This window comes from Contarinia nasturtii, unplaced genomic scaffold (genome assembly GCF_009176525.2).
Source record: "Contarinia nasturtii isolate CC-2019 unplaced genomic scaffold, AAFC_CNas_1.1 Cnas_scaffold_187, whole genome shotgun sequence".
Lineage (NCBI taxonomy): Eukaryota > Metazoa > Arthropoda > Insecta > Diptera > Cecidomyiidae > Contarinia > Contarinia nasturtii.
The window spans coordinates 3,840,160-3,859,904 of NW_022197544.1; the positions used below are offsets into that span (position 1 = coordinate 3,840,160).

Genomic DNA, 19,745 nt, shown 5'->3' on the forward strand with positions numbered 1-19,745 from the left:
TTTGCAGCATAGAGGAAGAAAAGACACGAAATCGCCTCTCTCGTAGCGATCGAAATATTTTCATTTTCACACCAATTTTTGAAATTGATTTTTCACAGATATCGCTTTCTACACCGAAATAGATTGCATGTTTTCCAAGAATTATTACTACGCTGAACCCAGTGGTTTAAATCTTAATCATTTCATAATGTAATTAATGCGTGTATCTGTGTTTGTTCGCACATCCAGACAAATAGATCAATATAGTTTGTTATCGTTGTTGAATATTTAAACATTTTTATAGACGGTTGTATAAGCGCCGATTTTAAGATAAGCGATATATTACAATTTACAATAATCAACATTGGCACGAGGCAAATCACAACAACAATAAACCAATAAACCATGCATTATACGAGTATCAAATCATTATTTGTATTGGTTTTTTTTTTCTTCTTCTCTTATTTCATTCTTGCTTTTATTCTCTCGACCAGATCAAATTGTGGTTTTAGTTTTAACCAGTTCGCTTGATGACGTCTATTTCTAAAACAATGTCCATTTCTGAATTCGATTAGGATAAGATTCTTGAGTATTTTATAATTCATCATGTCATACTTTTGGAATTTGATGGATGTTTTTATGTCAAAAACATTTCAAAGTTTTGAAGTGCCACAATGGCTGCACGACATTAGATACACTTCAAGTAGACCATTCCATTGATCGATTCCTATCATATTGATTGGGGCACAATTAAACTAACTATTATTTTACTCACGTGCATATTTTGCGCATATTTCTTATTACACCAGCCTCAATGCCAAGAGATTATCAATACGTTTTCTTTCAACCTTCTAAAACATGAAATTTGCAACGACAAGCATTTTCTTGCGAGATTTTATTGAAAACGTGATAATTAAGTGTTTTCTAATCAATTTTTTTTTGTAAACTAAATTCACATGACTTTTTCAAGAGATAATCTCAATTTGCCACAAGTGACAAATTGAAAAACAAAATCATTCGAATTAAATTGAACATTTTGAATTTTTGAGAGTAAATTTTACTCAGTAAAAGCAAAAACACTAGAAAATATTTTGTTTATTGTGTCGATTGAAAACATGTCCTGTAAATTTAGATTGATTTACTAAAAAGATTGATACTCACATCCATTTTCAACAAAAAAAAAAGAGTAAAAAAGGATTTCGTCATTGTTGTCGATTGATTTGTTTTCTTTTCTTCAAGCACTTGAATTTTATCGTAAACTCTTTAAACGAAGGGGCACATTTTTTAATAACCAATTACAGCTCATTCGCAACAACGCGTACAGTATGTGAATCATTACATTTTAAGTCTAACGACTATTCTATCACATTTTAAATAATTCCAATCATTACCAATTTTTCGTTTCAGTTGAGTACTAGGCGAGGCAAACTTACTTGAAAACATAACATTACTCTATAATTCCCGATCCATTCCTTCGATTCTTTTTCCATCCTGTCCAATGCGTTAGGTTTCAGATGAGACTATTTTACATACAGATGTCTAGTTCCCTTTAATTTTGTTTCCATCCAGTATATATTATAATTTTCACCAGTTGTGTCATTCTAATTTTCGATTTGTTTGTCTGTTTATTCTATTTTTCGTTTGATGGGCGTTTTTCATTTTCATTACTGATTTATCTACATGTTTTACAATGTACATTGTAAATAAAAAAAAGACATGATCTATCGACATCATTGTACGATCACTCGTATTACCATTGTTTGAAATTGTGATTCTTTTTGAAATACAATTCAATCGTTATAAATATATTTCCACCAAATCATTCGGTTTACAGCTGACATTCATAAACATTTATTCATCTCTTGGTAAACAAAGATACCAATTATTACCGTAATCGACTTTATTTTAGTATTACAATCGTCTTGGTTACATGAACGTAATATACTCCGTGACAAAAATCTTAATTTTTTTACTGGCCATATTTTTACATATATTAGTAAATAATCTAAAAAAAATCTGTTCTTTTTGCTTTTGTGGATTCAGGATGATTTTCCGCTTTGACTGTTGATCAACAATGACATATTAATGTGAAGCATTTTGAGATACCTTAAACAGATAACTGTACATTTGTTATTGCAAAAAACACACCAGAAATACATGTTTTCTTTTTTTTTATAACTCAATTGAGTGTCTCTTACGAATGAATTGAGATTTACATCGATTTTCGGGTTGTAATTTAATGGAATCCGATTAAAAAATTCGAAAAGATGTTTTGTGAAATCAGTTCTTTGTCAAGTTAAAAAAAAAGTCTAATTTTTATTTTTTTGTATTGCAGATTGGTATGAGTTTCGTAATTCGTGTTGCCTCCACGTAACCATTTGATTTTGCTTCCCCTATTTGATTAAAGCATTGTTTATATCTCAGAAATCCTTCAATACGAACTCGATCCAATCGATTCAATTGATTCTTAAGTGTGTTTCGTAGTTTTTCGTCATATGCGAAAATTGGTATGAAATCAAATACGCTTTGAATGCATCCTTCATCGTTCCTGAAATGAAATGATTATCTTTGTTGTGTTAAAATTATCGAGTATGATCAAAAATTTACTGTTCATACAATTTTGAACGTCCATTAGCCACGGAAAAAAAGCTAAATTTATCTTCATTTTGTATTTTCGTCCAAATGATCGACTCGAGAATGACTCGATTTTGATCGTTGACTTCAAATGTCCGCTCTGTATCAACATTATTTTGACAATCGATATCATCTACATCTTCCACTTCGCCATTGTCGATTTGGTTAATGTGTAGCCCGAGAACTTTAAAAATGGTCCCTTTCTTACCGTTATCTCGAATGAAGTCGATCAGTGTTAGTTTGCCGTTAATGAAAAGTTTTTGGTCTTTTTCGATAGAAATCGGACAATTTTTCATCACAAATGAAGGCACCACAACTTTATGTGTGGCACTAAAAACAGAAAAAAAGAGCACAGATTCATTTAACAATCAAATTGAAAATTGCATGGCATTTTTTTAACATACTGAAAATTATCCTTGTCGTAAGTTCTGAAGTTAAATTTTACGTTGCTACTTGAAGATTTCACTTCGGATACCACATTACCAATCAACCTAACAATGTTTAAATCTATGCGAGAAATAGAATTGATGAAAAATTAAATTGAGGACCAGAATATTTGTTGTTGAATTTTATGACTCACGTTTTGATCTGATTTTTTCGGTCAACAAACGCATTGTATTCTTTTTCTAAGAAAAACACATTCAAATTTTATTACAATATTTCTAGGTTTAACTCGAACTGTCAAAATGTTAAATGTCATAACAATCACACACACTCACATTCACATTTAAAATTGACAGTTATGTGATATTGTGTGATATGAATGATGGAACTTCTCTGAATTATTATGATAGATATCTTCATCGTCCAATATATCTTCCAATATGTATAAATTGAGTGTTTCATAAAAATAAATTGAATCGAAATTAAAATCGATTCTTGAGCTGAAATTTAATGCTTTTAATCGAAAATCGATCTTTTGGCGAATGTTTTAATTAATTCAATTAAAAACACCACAAGAACCCAAAATAAAATTCGAAATTCAAAAAAAATCATCTATTTATTTTATTACGTAGGTTGCTCCATATTTTTTTTTAAAATGGTACTTATAGTGTTGCCCGATGTAAACCATTGTCATATTCGTAAAGTTTGACGTTTTGGTATGTATTCGTGCCCTGAACCTTTTGTCGTACGAACGCTATTTGTATTGTTTACAGTGACTGGTAAACTGCGACTCAACAAAAAAATGAATTTTACACGTGAAGATTTTCGTAAAATGATTTACTACGATTTTCGAAGTAAATTATCTCAACAACAGTGTTTCGATCGACTTCATTTGGCCTTTGGCAATGAAGCACCAACCCTTCAGACAATTTATAACTGGTACCGAGAATTCCGTTGCGGTCGTAGTTCGCTCAAAGACGAGTTTCATACAGGTCGTCCAAAATCGGCTGTTGTGCCACAAAACATCGATGCTGTCAGAAAACTGATTATGGAAGATCGTCATGTGACCTACCGTGAGATTGAGGCATCTTTGGGCATTTCATCCCACAGCATACATACAATTTTGCATGAACATTTAGCCGTAAAAAAGATTTGCTCTCGTTGGATCCCACATAAATTGACCGATGAACAAAAAATGGCTCGTGTGAGTTGGTGTAAAGAAATGCTCAAGAAATTCAATCGTGGTGATTCAAAATCCGAGTATTTTATCGTCACTGGTGGCGAATTATGGATCTACGCGTATGAGCCCGAAACTAAACAGCAGTCGACTGTATGGGTCTTTCAAAGTGAAGATAACCCAACAAAAGTTGTTCGAGCTCGAAGTGTTGCGAAGCAAATGGTCGCCTGTTTTTTCGCGATAAGTGGTCATGTGGCAACCGTTCCACTAGAGGATCGTAAGACCGTCAATTCTGATTGGTATACCACCATTTGTTTGCCCGAAGTGTTTGGTGAAATAAGAAAAAACAACCACCGTCGCAAAATAATTCTTCATCACGATAATGCGAGCTCTCACACATCTTTTCAAACTACTCGATTTTTGACCGGTCAAAACATCGAACTGATGGGTCATCCACCGTACAGTCCTGACCTGGCACCCAATGACTTTTTTTTGTTCCCAAGCGTGAAGAAAAAACTACGTGGTCAACGATTTTCGACACCAGAAGAAGCAGTTGAAGCGTTCAAAACACACGTTTTGGAGATATCAGTTTCGGAGTGGCACGAATGCTATGACAAATGGTTTCATCGAATGCAAAAGTGTATCGATCATCTCGGGGAATATTTTGAAAAACAATAAAACCATTTTCGACAAAAAACAACTGTGTTATATATGTTTTTAAAAAAAATTATGGAGCAACCCTCGTATCTATATTATAAAAACGATTTAATCAAATATCTTTTGTGATTTACAATTTGTTTGCCGCTTTTTTCTTTTCAATGTCATTAAATGTAATTAGTTTTATTATTCGTTCAGCTTTTATGTATCCTTTGTATTTCTTTTTTCCTTGACTATCAATGCATGGCTTATACTTTAGAATGCCTTCAACACGGACCCGATCTAATCGATTCAATTGCCGTTTAAGTATATTTCGTAGTACATCATTGTATGCAAAAATCGATATCAAATCAGTTTTGTCGACAATATTCATAGTTGAATCTCTAAAATGCAATAAAAATATAAATATTTATTTGTCTGTTATCGCATTTATAAAATATAATCTTTACTTCGAGCTATATCGCATGGCTAAGAAGAAGGCGCTGTATTTATCTGCATGTTCTATTGGTGACCAAATGAATGATTCGAGTTGCACACGATTCTCATCTTTTATATCAAATTGATAATTTTTATTTGTGGTCCCTAATTCACTATAATCATCATTCACATCCAATGCGCCGGTATCAATGATGTGCAGTTGTTGAGCCACAATTCGATGTGCTGTATAACTTTTACCATCATTCCGAGCGTACTGTTTTGCATTTAATTTACCAACAATTAAAAGTTTATTGTTAGTCTGTATAACTTCGTCGGAAAGTATTTCCAATACATTTGGAGGCACCAAAATTTTGTGTACGTCACTATTAAAAAAAGAGCCACAAATTAATCATTCATTTTTCAAAAGTTAATGACTTCAATTAATAACGTACTAAAATGAATTTTCGTCAAAAGTTCTTAGATTAAATAAAATTCTGGTATTTTCATTGTAGACTTCGGCAACAGATCCAATCAACTTAATGCGATTTAGATCTGAAAGAAAAAATAGCAGTTGGTCATAAGCATACCGAATTTGTTCTTAAATAAATCGCTCACTTGTTGGTTTATGCTGTTGTACGGCCAATGTACTCGCAAACCTTGTACAACGAAACGAATTCCATGAAAATCTCAACAAAACGCTCATTTTTATGGAAATAAATATAGTGCGATGGTTAATTCAAAGTATAGGAGTATTCAACGATCGAAAGAAAAAAATATTTTATTTCGAATTAATTTTCGCTGTAAACACATTTCTAGGTTACACTTGAACTGTCAAAAATGTTAAATGTCAAAAAAATCGCACATACAATTATTGATAGAGTATACGACATGCAGTTGGCATTTTAAGACATCCATATATGTTATGGTCCGTTGTGATCACTAAAATTATGATAAAAATTCAATGATGAAACTTGTTTGAATTTCATTTTAATTCAAGCCAAATCAAAGACGACAAAAATGTTATGACAAACACATTTTTTTTATTTTATGACATCTACTGTTCGTGTCAAATCTTCATTTAATCCTTTATTCCGAAAAAATCCTATGAACATTGTAACAATTAGTTTAAAATGATTTGCTCTTTTTCTTTGATAACTTTTGTGATGGTTAACAATTTTGAGACTCTATTTGCCACTATAATCGTTTTAAATTGAGTTTTGCCAGTGTCATCAGTGCATCGTGAGTTTTTTAGCGAACCTTCAACTCGCACTTTGTCCAATCTATTCAAGCTACTATCAAATACTGATTTTCGTAATATTTCATCGTATATCATAACCGGCATGAAATTATTCACTTCATCAAATTGTCCATTATTTATTCGATTTTTCTTCAAATATCGTAAGTCTGCATGAAAATGAGTGAGATTCTCTTTATGCTTTACATCGGTCCATATATATGATTCGATTTCTACATGATTTTGATCATCCAATTTATTATTATCGTTATTATTTTCACACTGAAAAACATTGTGTGCCACAATCTGTACCGATGTTCCGCGTTTGCCATTTTCATCATTGAATTCCTTAGCCCGTAATTGACCAGTAATGAAGAGTTTTTGCTTCTCTTCTATAGAACCCGGAAACTTTTCTAATGTAAATACAGGTATTACAACTTTGTGTATAGAACTAAAAATAAAAAAACAAATTATATCAAATATTTTGCGTCCAATTCTAATAAGATCTCATCTATCACTTACTATGATTTATAGTTTTCATAAGTGGATAAATAAAGAAATGTGTCGTTATTCTTATTGGTGTGCACATTAGATACAGAACCAATCAACTTGACTTCATTTAAATCTATGATGAAAAAAAAAAAAACGAACGTAGCTCATTAGTAAGAATGGATAGATTTTATACAACCAAAATTACTCACTCCTTGGAAATTGCTTATTGAATGGCTTAGTAGTCATCAAACGGACAGAATTAACAGCATGACGCGTGAGACCCCTAAAAACGCTCATGTTTGCTTTAATTATGACGGGTGGTTTGATGTTCCAAACAATAAACAAACTAAGATACTTCGCTTAGTGCAAATATTAATTGAAAATAATAACCAATTTCAAATACGATAAAATCTCTCTTGCAGCAAACACATGAGCAATGTTTCATCTGTCAAATGTTCCAAACGTCAAAATTCATGCAATCAAAAATGACAGTAACTCACTCAACATTTCAATGACATTATATTTCAAATATGAATATTTGAATGTGAAATTGAAAATAATAACAATTATTATTTTGTTGCAAGACAATTTTACAGCTTTAAGTAATTTACGAGTGACTGATGTTCGACATTTTGTCAGATGAAAGAATTTTATTTTTTCATTCGGATTTTCAAAATAATACATAATCAAATTCATTTGCATAAAAGAAACCTTACCTCAAAATTGAGTTGTAACAGTGCTTGAGCAATGAGCACACTTTGTAGTTGAAAAAAAAGAGTTTTAATAAAAATCAGCGTTTTCGTTTTTCATTAAATTATTTATTGGCAATTTACATGATATCGGTTTTTCATTTTAATTTCACTTAGAAAAAGAGGAGAAAAGAACACTGAAATTAGATGCAAATGAAAAAAGAACGTTATTGTTTTGCACAATTCACATTATAATGTCCAATAATAACAGAGTTGAGCATTCAATTCAAAAGAACAGAAATTCTTGAATCGCATCAATTTTGTGAGGGAGAGAAAAATGAAAATAAATTTACTTTCATTGTTCATGAAATGCTTTGGCATAAAACCTAGATGAAAAACTATGTTTGATTTCCTTGTTCATCAACTGTTTACAGTTTTACTTTTCAAACGTTATCTTCTACTACCTCGTCAATTTTTACATTCATTCACTGCTTTTCCGGCAAAATAAATTGGCATTCAAGTTCATTTTAGTCCCATTCCTAAGCTAACTGATGAATATTGATGGACAAATGTTAAGAAAAAACAACATTTCTTACCCCCGCAGCATAAAAAGAAACAAAAATTAAGGCCAAAACTAATCGGGTAAAATGAATTAATGATTTTAAGTTAAAATGAAAAACAAAAAAAACGGTAATTTATTTATATTTTACTTCTATGAGCTAATAAATTAAATCTAAATTTGTATGTTCGTAAAATGTTAAAAATCTGTATTTTCTGAATCGCTCTGCAACAAAAAAAATTGCTCCTCTTTTTATTTTGAAATTTAATGTGATTTGGCCCAATAAAACACCATTGAAGAATGAAACAAACAGTTGTTGGTTTTCATCTGTCAATACATATAATATTGTGTAATTTACTTGGATGTTTTCGGTTTTGCGTTCTCTGTACCATTTCATCACCATCGTTTGTTACATATTTTTCTCTTTCTCTCTTTTTCCATTTGCCTTTCACTATGCTAAAAATTAATTTAGTGATTTGTTTTGTTTTCTTTAAAGTTTAGATTCTCTTAGTTTCTTATTCATATCAATTTTCTTGTTTTTCTCCATTTTTGTTTTTAATTAATTTTATCATTATCATTAGATAGCTGAAATTATTACTGTGTCTGTGTTACGACACTTTACCATATGCAAAGATTTTACATGATGCGCAAAGGCGTACAAGAGAATACAATTGTGTTTATGTGTATGTCTGTGATTTTGTTGTTGTTTTTGTTGTTGTTTGTTTTAAATATTTACTATAATGGGCGCACAAATGATGAAAATATCGTCACACAGATTTCATGTAGGCTACACTTTGTTTGTTTGTTTTTCTTTTTATCAAAAATCCGGTCTACACACACATTTTTCCGTGTTTCACATTATCTTCTTTAGTTAATGGTCATTTCAATGGTTGAAATGAAAGTGTTTCGATTTCATGGCGCTCCGCTCATTTAGCTATATAAATGTGCGAATAAAAATGATGTGTGTATGTGTATGTGTATGTATGTGTCTGTGTTCATTTTCTTTGTATGTGTAAATATTTCCTATTTTAAAAAAAATAATTAAATTTTCATTGCCTATTTTTTTTTTTGTTTCTTTTTTGATATTCGAAAAAATGTACAATGCTCATTTTCTTTTAAGATTACATAGACTTATGCAAATTTTTGTATGTATTTTACTCTTTCTCTCTCTCACACACGCATTCTCATCTCTGTTTATATAAAGATTATATTTAAACTTCATTTATTAATATTCTTTTAATTTTCGCGGATTCGTTCACTTCATTAACATCTACGATTGTAATGTCAAAAAAGAAATCATATATATATATATAAAAAAAAAAGAAAAACCATTTGTGGCCTTATATAAATTTGCTTTTCCTACAAATGTCATTTTCACTCAATGCTTTGTGTTTCATTGTTTTTTTTTTTATTCATCTTGATAAGAATTCAATCGAATCGGTTCTATTCGATTGCATATTTTATTTTTCGTTTGATAATAACATTTTAAACAAATGACAGAGTGAAAAAAAAACCGTCAAACAAACAGAAATCTTATGTGAGCGAACACCATCATATGCGTTTGTTTCTTTCATTCGTTCATTTGTCAAGTGGATTTGATTTGCTTCTCAATTTATATCTATACAACAATAGTATATAATGTCTCTCTGTTCATTGTTTTCTAGTTTTTAGCGTCAGTTAGTGTGCAATTGTTATTAATCGGATGCTTATGTATTTTGTCAAAGAAGTTGTTCTAGCAAACTTTTGAACTATCAACATGCAATACATAATGTAAAATGTCAATAGCCAAACATTTTTCGAACTTATTTCCATAACACACAGCTTGGCGATTTATTCGTGTAGAACGTGCTTTTTAGTAACGGTTGTTTTAGCTCGTTTTATTGGACTTGGAACATGCGTTTTGTCGAAACCACGTTTTGCGGCTGCATTTGGTGTTGACGATGCTGGTGTTGTTGTGGAAGTTTTGCCACTTTGTGGATCTGAAATATTTACAATTTTGTATAAGATGTTGATTTTTTCATGTTTTTTTTTCTAAATGCAAAATTAAATTTTCTCATTTTTGAAGAAATGAAGTTTGCTTCTTTTTTGAAGAAAAAAAAAAAAAAAAAAAAATTGCTCACCTTGTAACCACCTAACTTGTGTGGCTGGTCCATATCCTTTATCATTTCGAGCTGCAATGCGGAATATAATAGCAGGTTTGGATGTGTAATCAACATGAGATGTTGCCAACGACGTATTTGGTACGGTACATTGATTGTTTGGTCCGCAATACACACGAACAAATGCTAATTGGGTTGGTGGTGATTTTTCTTTGTTTGGCGATTTCACTGCTAAATATACGGAATATTCAAAGATTTCGCCTTGAATTGATGGTGGCGGTTCCCATGATAAATGTGCACCTTCCGGTGATTTGGATATTTTTATCGCTGATGGAGCGCCCGGAAAACCAGGAAGACATGTTTTAAACGATGAGCACTGAAATAAATACAAAAATGCTCAGAATTAATTTCAAAAAAAAAAAAAAAAAAAAAAAAAATACTGTTGTGAGTGAGCGCACGACGAAAGTAACAATGAATGATAAGTTTTAATTCAATTTGTTAACTTACTTCACCAAAGTCACCAAGTCCGCAACCGTTGAGAGCGGCCAACCGGAATCGATATGGCGTGCCTGGTTCAAGTGGAATTCTCTTGAATGCCGATAGATCGGGTAAATTTTCGGATGTTAATGTGCCACTTAACATTGAACTATTCCATTCATCATGGTTTATGTAACCGGTAATTATTTGTGTTAAGTCTTTGAAAATACCAACCGTATGCCATTTATTTCCATTGTCAGCATTCGATTTCTGTGCAACACAAGCAAAATATTTAAAAGAAAAAACACGAAAACAGAAAAAAAATTAATGATCTAGCCAATTTTGTACAATTTGTTGGACGTTAAATTATTTTATTACTTACATCGTCACCAACTGATTCGTTGCCTATCGAATTCAGTCGATTTTTATTGGTGCCAATTTTATTTACTCTGTCATTTCCTATGAACGGAACTTTTATTAATGATATCATTTTGTTAGTTCATTTTTCATAGCGAATAAAGTAAATGGTTCAATTAAAATTGGTTGGATTAAATATTTACCTGAAGAGGCTTGTAGTGCGGCCGAGGCAAGTGCATCCAAATCTCCGGTGTTTGAATTTGCGTATGTAACAGCGCCAGCTGTTGATTTTTGTACAGTTTTGATTGCAACATTTCCAGTGTTTTTGGCTGGCTCACTGCTGAATAGAATTTTCACGTTTTCCTGCACGCTTTGGCCCGATGCTGATGTTGGTGATGCCAACGTTGTCATTGCAATTGTTGTTGTGGCCGAATTTTCTGGTTTACTATCGTTGTTTCGTAATAAATCACCACTTTTAATCGTTGTTAAAATGTTTGCGGCTTCCGTATCCGATGGTGTTGGTTCGGTATGACGATTTCCACTTTCGGTTTGTGGTTTTTGTTCAGCTTCATTATTTATATACTGTTCACCGGTGCCTACTTCACTACCGCTTGCGTTCAAATAATCAGCGTCTACACGGAATTTTTTTTTGTTATTCATTTGTTTGTTCGGTCATTTTTGTTTTTAATATCTCAATTGAATGTTTTTGCTTTTAAAAGATTAAATAAAATGTTTAACTCACCGCTCGTTGTGACCGCATCATTTTTCTGTTCGTCGGCGGTCGTTTGATTTTCATCGTCTGTGCTTTGCTGTACGGTATTTCCATCGGCTTCTGCTACTGAGGTATCAACTTGTGCATCTCCCAATTCTTGATCTTCATTGCTGACATTTGCTTCGTTTTGTCTATTATCTGAATCTTGTTCCGTGGTGCTCTCGGGTTGTTCGTCTGGATCGGTGCTAAACGCCATCGGTGAACCACCAAACAGACCCATTTTCACGTATTTTGGTACAATTTTTTTAAGCGCACGATTGTCCAATGTATTTCGACACGATTTATGAATACCAGACCCACTTGCTATGCTAAGTTTTCGATTTTTTTGTTGTTGATATTTACCACGTTTTCGACTTGTTTTGCGCTTCATTTCAACATCGGAAATGTCCGTTTCCACAGCTGTCGTTCGACTTGTTTCATCGTCTTCGCTATCCATGTCAAAGGCACCATCCAATTGGTCAAGCACTTCTAAATGACTATTATCGCCCTGATCATTTCCAGTGTCAGCCATTTGAGCGACTGACATTGGAATTGCTTTTTGTGTTGTGATGACGTTTGCTACACGTTTCGATGGCATCATTACGATTTTATGACCGCCCGCTTGAAGATCGGCCGCATTTATTGTTTTTTGAATACCGCCACTGGCTGATGATACAATGGTTACCGTTTTTTGATTACCGGGCGCTAATTGAACTGTAACTGCTTTGCCGCCAATTGTTAAGCCCTTTTGTTGCATCGATATCAATTGCGGTGAACCGGTTTTATTTCCTTGTAAATTACTAACTGGCAACGTGAATGTGATTGGCTTTCCTTGTTGTCCAACGCCACGAATCATTTTCACGGTGCCGGGTGTCGTTTGAACCGAATTTGCACCACTTGCAATTGCTGATGTTATTGTATTCACTTGTGGTGACGATACCAATGACACAAAATTATTTGTCGACGATGTGACTATTGAACCAGTTTGCACGGTTCGAATACCGCTTGCTGTTGTCACAAAAATAATTTGCTGATTTGTTCGGATCGGTTGTCCTTGTTTGTTTGTGATAACAAACGCTGGTTTACCAGCCCCTCCTCCGACTTTACCAACTGTTTTTTTAAGGGATAATAATTTCAAGACCATTTAGTAACCGTTTTCCACTTTTTTGTTTATTTTTTTTTTTTTTTTATTGGTAGCTACTAAAAGTGTCTGAATATAAATTAAAAAAAAAATAAACAGTAAACAACTTACCTTGAACTTGATTGGTTGCGCCGCCAGTTTTAACAATCTGTGCACCACTAACAATCTGAATTTTATTACCGCCAACAGCTGTTGGTGAAACCAATTTAACGACATTTGTACCGATCAATGCCGTCTTTGCACCTTGGTTCGCTGTACCGCCAGCAGTCACAATTTGAGCGCCACCCATGATTTGCTGTTGAATATTTGCATTTATCGATGTTCCAGCCTTTTGCATAACATTGACTTTTGGTAGAGATTGTACCGCCATTCCTTGACTAGTTTTAACTAATTGCAGTACATTCTGTCCCGACAAACTGATTGGTTTCTGCAATAAAATCTGTTTGCCACCAATTGTCGTTGCCGAAGTACTTCCAGCCAATACAGTACCTAAAAATTGGATCATTTGTAAAGGTCAAACGAAATTGCCAAACGTTTCTTCATAAAATTGTATACGCGTTTTTGATACTTGATTTCTTACTTGAAAACTTACCAGCCGATACGATTGGGGATGCGGTCGAATTGAGAACTGTTGGTTGTTGTCGCAAAATAGTGGTGCTGATTGGTGATCCAACTTGTGCTGTACCCGGTTGAGATGATGCAATGCGAACAGTTTGACCACTTTGTAAGACGCGAACATTTGATGTTTGTGCATTAACAATACGAACACCTTGTTGTTGTTGAATTTGTGTGGGTTGAACGGACACACTTGAGACGATATTTTTGAATTGCTGTGTCTTCGGTTGAGCGATCGTTGACGATACCAACGTTGGTATCGGTGCCGATGTTGTAAGAATAATTTGTCCTTGTTGATTGTTAATCGATGTTGCGACCGAGTTCTGCGATAAAATTGATTGAGCTGCACTAACACCATACGAAATTGGTGTTGCAGTTGTTTGTGCGGCACGAATTGGAGTCTTTGGCGATGAAAGAACTTGTCCTGTTAACGAAAAATTTGTATATTTTAGGTAAAGGATTTATTCAATGAAACCGTTAAGGCTGAAGACTGGACTCATTCAAAGAAGATTGAAAGTTTAAGTGAAAATTAGACCGAACCATACCTTCATTGGCGCTAGCTGTAATTGCTGAAACCGGTTGATGTTGTTGTTTCTTAACGGTGACCGGAATTGGTTGTGGTTGTGGTGGCTGCTCAATTTTCTGTACTTCTAGCAAATATGCTTGAGCGGTTGGTGTTGTACTCCAGCAAACTTCAAGTGTTGTTGTTGATGCACGAACCAAAGAGACGCGCGATGCAGTTGGTGGCACCTCAACCTCCAAATACCATAAATCTTTGCAGCAAACCTTTTTATTTTCGCGCAACAAAGAAAAACAACAACAATTAAAATCGAAGAAGATAATTAAAATGCGGCCAATACTTGGTCAAAATCGTATTAGTACTAGTGATACCGATAAAATTAAATCTCCAGACAATTAATAATTCGGACTATTTATAGTCTAAAAAAAAATAAAAGGATCGAAACGCTGTTCTTAGCCAAACTTGTGATCGATGTGCGAATCGATGGCAACACAGTTTCCATGTGTCAAATATCCTTAACTTATCAAATCAACAAAAATTATGTAAAAAGTAAAGGATATGTTTGCAATTGTATGAGGAAAAAGTGCTAATCCAACTAGTTCACTCAACGAAAACTTGTTTTGACAAAAAAAAACAGAGCTCACCCTTACTTGATTATTCCATGCTTTACGATAACCATCGCGACCGGACCAAACGTATAAGCGTGTATGAATACCGACAGCACAATGGCCGGCTCGAGCACGTGGCGAATCATCATCATTTGTTTCCATTATGAGCTCTTGCCATCGCATATTTTCTAAATCGAGTAAAAAAAATTCCAATTACATTTGAATTCAATTCATTTCACATTGTTGAAAATTTTAATTTACCTAAATCCAAGCATGCAAGTGTATTGGTACATTTCCATTCTTTTTCGTGTTGGGCTAATTTCACTTCGTCGACAACCAATGGAACCCATCCACCGAACACAAACATTCGATGACCGATCAACGTTGAACTGTGCAATGATCGAGGTAATGGTGTTGGTCCATTTGTGATTGGTCTCGTCCACATCATTGTTTCCGTATCCAAAAGCCACAAATCACCGAGACGGCATCCACTCATGCCACCATAAATGACAAGACTGGATTTGCCTGTTTTTTTGCATGTATATGCAACGCCCGTATGTGATTCACGCGGAGGCGGTTGATCTCCATATGTTGTTGGTAAATCCCATATTTGTTGATTGCCAACAATTTCCAATGTGTATAAATCGTTTAGATATCGTGGAATATTATTTTTTGGATCATCACTTTCGTTGGCCAAACCGCCAAATAGATAGATTTTATTGGCGACTTTTGTAAAACTGTGACCTAACCGAGGACATGGTGGTGGCCCATTTTCCGGAGCTTTCGGTGATAATTTTCGCCATTCCCATTTGGTTGCTTGCAATTCATACAATTCATTAGAATACTTTCCATACTCAACCATTCCACCAAATACATAAATTCGGGTTCCGTCAACGACAAAACCATAGGCTGCACATCCTGGTGGCACTTCGCCTTTCGTCGCTGGCACGCACCATTGGTTTGTGGCTATAATAAAAAATAATTAAATAATATGTGCATATATACATAGGCAGGCACAAAGGCGACATAAAAAAATAAAGAAAGAAAGAAGAAGAAGAAGGAGAAGAAAAGAAACAATCGAATTAAATTAAACAATAGGGAAATCTCGTTGCATTTATATACAAATGAAATACACAATACAAAATAGCGAAAAAGAGGCGCATTCAATTTTATATAAATATGTGTAATGAAAAATGACCCGCATCGTATGTGAAAGCGCGGGCACGCGCATGATCACGATCGCGTTCGTGGTCGCTCTGTGTGTGATTCTTCAATTGTTTCATCGAAAATAATTAATCATGAAAAAATTAACTGTGCGCTTGATTCAAGGTGAAGGGGGATTTAGATATGGTAATTTAAAATACATTCAATACTCTTTGACTGTGGCTTGTTTGCTCATTTATTCGCTCGCTTATTCACTCGCTAACACTCTTCATCGGTAGTAAACGAACGGCGTAAAATACAAGGAAAAAGCGCACATCAGATTAAAATTAAGCGAGAGAACTGCATTGCAACCAACGGAATGCAGAAAACGAATCAAATACAAAAGCCATAGCAACAATAATATCTCCACATAGACAATTCATTGAGTTACGAGCATTGGTTATTGGTGGTATTGTGTGTTGCAATAGTAGTAGGTCCCGTACAGAGAGCAAACAATACCCATACACCTATATGGTACACATCGGTTCAAGTCAACTCTGATTCAAGTCAAATTCGAAAACGAAACGACAAACAACATGGAATGAAAGAATGCAAAATAGGGTGAAAGAGCGAGAGAAAATGAAAAATGGCGACCGAAATCGTTTATAAACAAAATTTCCTTATATAATCCGCCTGCTGTCATAAGTTCGAATTGTAACTTATAGCGGCAGCACTGGCAGGCCACAGAATACCGACAATATCTCTCGCTCTTTCATCGCATTCAACCAAGATTACGTATCGTCGAAATAGAGAAGTACGAAATGTAATGAACATTTTTTTTTTTTGAACTCACACACAACACCGAAAACGAACGAGAAGACAGCAAACGCTGTCAACGTCAATGTGTATGGGCAAATTGAGCATGCGCTAGTATGAGTGCGGTTCAGCGGCTAAGAGAAAACGAGAAAGGAACGACGAGGAAAGCGTGTGTGTAAAAATGAAATGCAAAGATTAATCGGACTGGTTGCGCCACCAAACGACTAATCCTACAACTGAAATGCAAGCGACGCCATTATTAAATTTTTTGATTAATTTTTTTTTTGAAATATACATATTTTGTGTATTTGGAAACTGTACAAAAATGACTGAAAATACACATACAATGATGATGAACGATCTTCTCTCCATGCATGCATATACAAAACGATTTGAATATTGAATTGCATTTTCCTGTACAGTTTTTCATTGATACGGAAATTCGGCGCTAAAAAAAAATCACATTCAAAGAAACTTGAACTGTCTCTGTGCTTAAAACTTTTGTTATATACGATCTTGACAACCAGAATTTATTTATTGGCCTCATAAGAATATGAATGGCAATTATGCACCATATAAAATCGAATCACTGATCGAGCGCCGCTCATTCACTATCATTATCAGTATTTTGAATTATAGTCTTTCTGCCCTCGAGAGAGAGGGAGAGAGAGAGAGAGAGAAAGAAATAGAGAAAAAAAACATTCTTTGGTTACGACGAAACAATATCGCAATTTATATTCAAATCATATTTGCTTGAAATCAATACAACATTGAAGTAATATAGAGAAAAGAAAAATGAAGACATAGTCCCCACAATGAAATCAAATCGCGACAGAGGAAAAAAAAACGGCCAATCCATTGGCCACTGGGTGAAGAGATAGAAAAAAATTGGAAGCAGATCAATCAGCCACACTTACCCGTATTGTAAACATGAAGCTCATCCACAATTCCCTCATTTCCACCACCAAAAACAACCATTAATTCCTTGATCGCAACGGCACGATGACCATGACGAGGTCTTGGCTGTGGTCCTGTTGGATTAAGCACTCTTTTCCACTTGAGCACTGATCCTTCCATTGCAACATATCACACACAACACCAACAATTTGCTGTCAAAAATCTTTTCTTTTTTTGTATTTATTTTCTTTTATTATTATCTATCTCTCTTCACCACACACTCTTTCTCTTTTCGATTCTTCAATTACTGTTCCGTTTCAATTTTTGTGTGTTCTGTTACACTAGATATATATATATTTTTTTTAAAAATTCGTTCTTTCTCTGTCTCTCACTTTGTACGAAAACCAAGTCTCAATTGTGTGCCAAAATTAAAATCAAACACAACGCTAAAATATTATTTTAAAAATATATACGTACATACACATACGTATATGATACATATGTATTTATATATATTTTAATTATTTTTTTTTTGTCAATTCGAAAGATTTTCACGATTTGAATTTGTTTAATTTAGTTTAGATTTATTATTTAAAAAGTTTTTCTTCTATAGCCGTCCATTTGGCTCGATCGCTCACTCTCTTGCTGTGTGCACTTCTTTAGCTGTGCTTTACTTTACATTAACTTCAACTTCAATTTTAATATTTTTCTTTTTGTGCTTATTCTACTTCTTCTTCTTATTGCATTTCGTACACTGAAACACTGGTACATTATAATTTTCTGACGGTCGCCATTACAAGCCGATATCGCGCCGCTCTACACAAATACATGCATACATGCACACACAAACACAGTGACACACACTTTTTATAGTTGGACAGAGCACAAGCAGTCCTGACAGTATGCACGTACATGAAACCGACACAGACGCGCGCTCGTTTGCTATTGCGATAAACGTACGGCTGTGGCTCGTCAATCGAATCGGCTGCTCTGTTTTATGTGTATATGTTTTGTGTTGGTTCGATACTAGCGGCTTTGTTTTTGAATGGAAATTCTCTCTTTAAAACACTGTTGACTTTCTATTACTGCTGAGAAAGTGTAAACACCAATACCGATCAATATTGGCAATAGACGGTCGATTCGATTTATTAAAAAATGATCACTTTTACTTTACACATCAAACCATTGTCTCGAAAATAATCTGGCTATTGATTAATTTGAGCATAATCAATGCACATCGCCGTTGTTTTGCATCAAAACGAAAGTTTGATTTTTACCGCCAGAAATATGGATGCTTAGTCAACACTAATGAGAGGAAAAATTCTATTTAATTTTTATTTGCACATCGAAAAGAACATTTATTTATTGAAGAAACCAAATTTATTACGGCACACATTAAATTTTAAGTAAAAAAAATCATCATTAAAATATAGTTTTATCTCATTGTATCTAAAATAAAATGTTTGTTTAGTTCAACGTCTAATATTTTCGGTATGAATCGAAAAATTTTAGACGAAATTTTTTTTAAATCCAATTGACCGAAAATGCATTTCGTAATCAATGTTGGCCAGTGTTCGATTTGATGCAATTCAAAAACAAACGAAATTACGAAAAATACGTTTTACCTGACTGTGATTGGCGTTGTATTGTGAAACAGGCAAATATTATACATACAATTGACACATAGAAACCATTCACTTCAACTTCACTTTGCTATGGATACGAATTTGTCTATTTTCATCGGCGTCTTTTTGCATCGGCTTTATATTGTTGTTTCCATCGAATCGGCTCCAAACACACACATGCACACACACTCAACTCATCTTGGTTGCTATCAATAAACCAATGTACAGTCTGATATTGGTAGAAAAGGCGCGCGCCCAATGTGTGCAACATAATATCGCTAAAAAAACATACCGATCAATGTGCACAACATAGCCACACAAAAATTAATATCTTTTTTCAAACATTTCCAATTTGAAATTGAAAATAAAATATGTTTACTTTTTTTTTTTTCGTTATTTGCAAATGAAATATATATTTGTCAACCTTTTTCAGTATTTCAAATATTTATATATTTATTTTTTCAAAAGTTTTTT

The 19,745-nt window shown here is 33.8% G+C and overlaps 4 protein-coding genes across 8 annotated transcripts; all 4 read right to left on the reverse strand.

Moving 5' to 3' along the window:
• Window positions 1-1,861: 1,861 nt before the first annotated feature.
• Window positions 1,862-3,320, reverse strand: LOC116352480. Of its 2 annotated transcripts, none has more exons than XM_031785121.1 (4): window positions 3,194-3,320; window positions 3,018-3,120; window positions 2,822-2,943; window positions 1,862-2,527 (listed from the first exon to the last, which is right to left on the reverse strand). In XM_031785121.1, the coding sequence occupies exons 1-4, from the start codon at window positions 3,225-3,227 to the stop codon at window positions 2,436-2,438; spliced, it is 351 nt and encodes a 116-aa protein (XP_031640981.1). In that variant the 5' UTR covers window positions 3,228-3,320; the 3' UTR covers window positions 1,862-2,435. The 2 variants fall into 2 exon arrangements, with proteins under 2 accessions (XP_031640981.1, XP_031640980.1); XM_031785120.1 differs by having other exon boundaries at window positions 2,596-2,943.
• A 1,600-nt stretch (window positions 3,321-4,920) lies between these two features.
• Window positions 4,921-6,073, reverse strand: LOC116352336. Its single transcript, XM_031784848.1, has 4 exons — window positions 5,864-6,073; window positions 5,701-5,800; window positions 5,281-5,631; window positions 4,921-5,214 (listed from the first exon to the last, which is right to left on the reverse strand). Exons 1-4 carry the CDS (start codon window positions 5,949-5,951, stop codon window positions 4,962-4,964), a joined length of 792 nt encoding a protein of 263 aa, XP_031640708.1. The 5' UTR covers window positions 5,952-6,073; the 3' UTR covers window positions 4,921-4,961.
• A 209-nt stretch (window positions 6,074-6,282) lies between these two features.
• On the reverse strand, window positions 6,283-7,415 carry LOC116352337. Its single transcript, XM_031784849.1, has 3 exons — window positions 7,184-7,415; window positions 7,005-7,107; window positions 6,283-6,933 (listed from the first exon to the last, which is right to left on the reverse strand). The coding sequence occupies exons 1-3, from the start codon at window positions 7,269-7,271 to the stop codon at window positions 6,369-6,371; spliced, it is 756 nt and encodes a 251-aa protein (XP_031640709.1). The 5' UTR covers window positions 7,272-7,415; the 3' UTR covers window positions 6,283-6,368.
• A 1,883-nt stretch (window positions 7,416-9,298) lies between these two features.
• LOC116351495 (host cell factor 2) lies at window positions 9,299-18,792 on the reverse strand. 4 transcript variants are annotated; one of them, XM_031783616.1, is made up of 12 exons: window positions 17,667-18,792; window positions 15,052-15,756; window positions 14,827-14,978; window positions 14,208-14,448; window positions 13,640-14,086; window positions 13,159-13,536; window positions 11,898-13,016; window positions 11,359-11,787; window positions 11,181-11,269; window positions 10,829-11,068; window positions 10,343-10,697; window positions 9,299-10,201 (listed from the first exon to the last, which is right to left on the reverse strand). In XM_031783616.1, the coding sequence occupies exons 1-12, from the start codon at window positions 17,824-17,826 to the stop codon at window positions 10,053-10,055; spliced, it is 4,464 nt and encodes a 1,487-aa protein (XP_031639476.1). In that variant the 5' UTR covers window positions 17,827-18,792; the 3' UTR covers window positions 9,299-10,052. The 4 variants fall into 4 exon arrangements, with proteins under 4 accessions (XP_031639476.1, XP_031639486.1, XP_031639459.1 ...); XM_031783626.1 differs by having other exon boundaries at window positions 11,181-11,257; window positions 13,628-14,086; XM_031783599.1 differs by having other exon boundaries at window positions 13,628-14,086.
• Window positions 18,793-19,745: the final 953 nt, after the last annotated feature.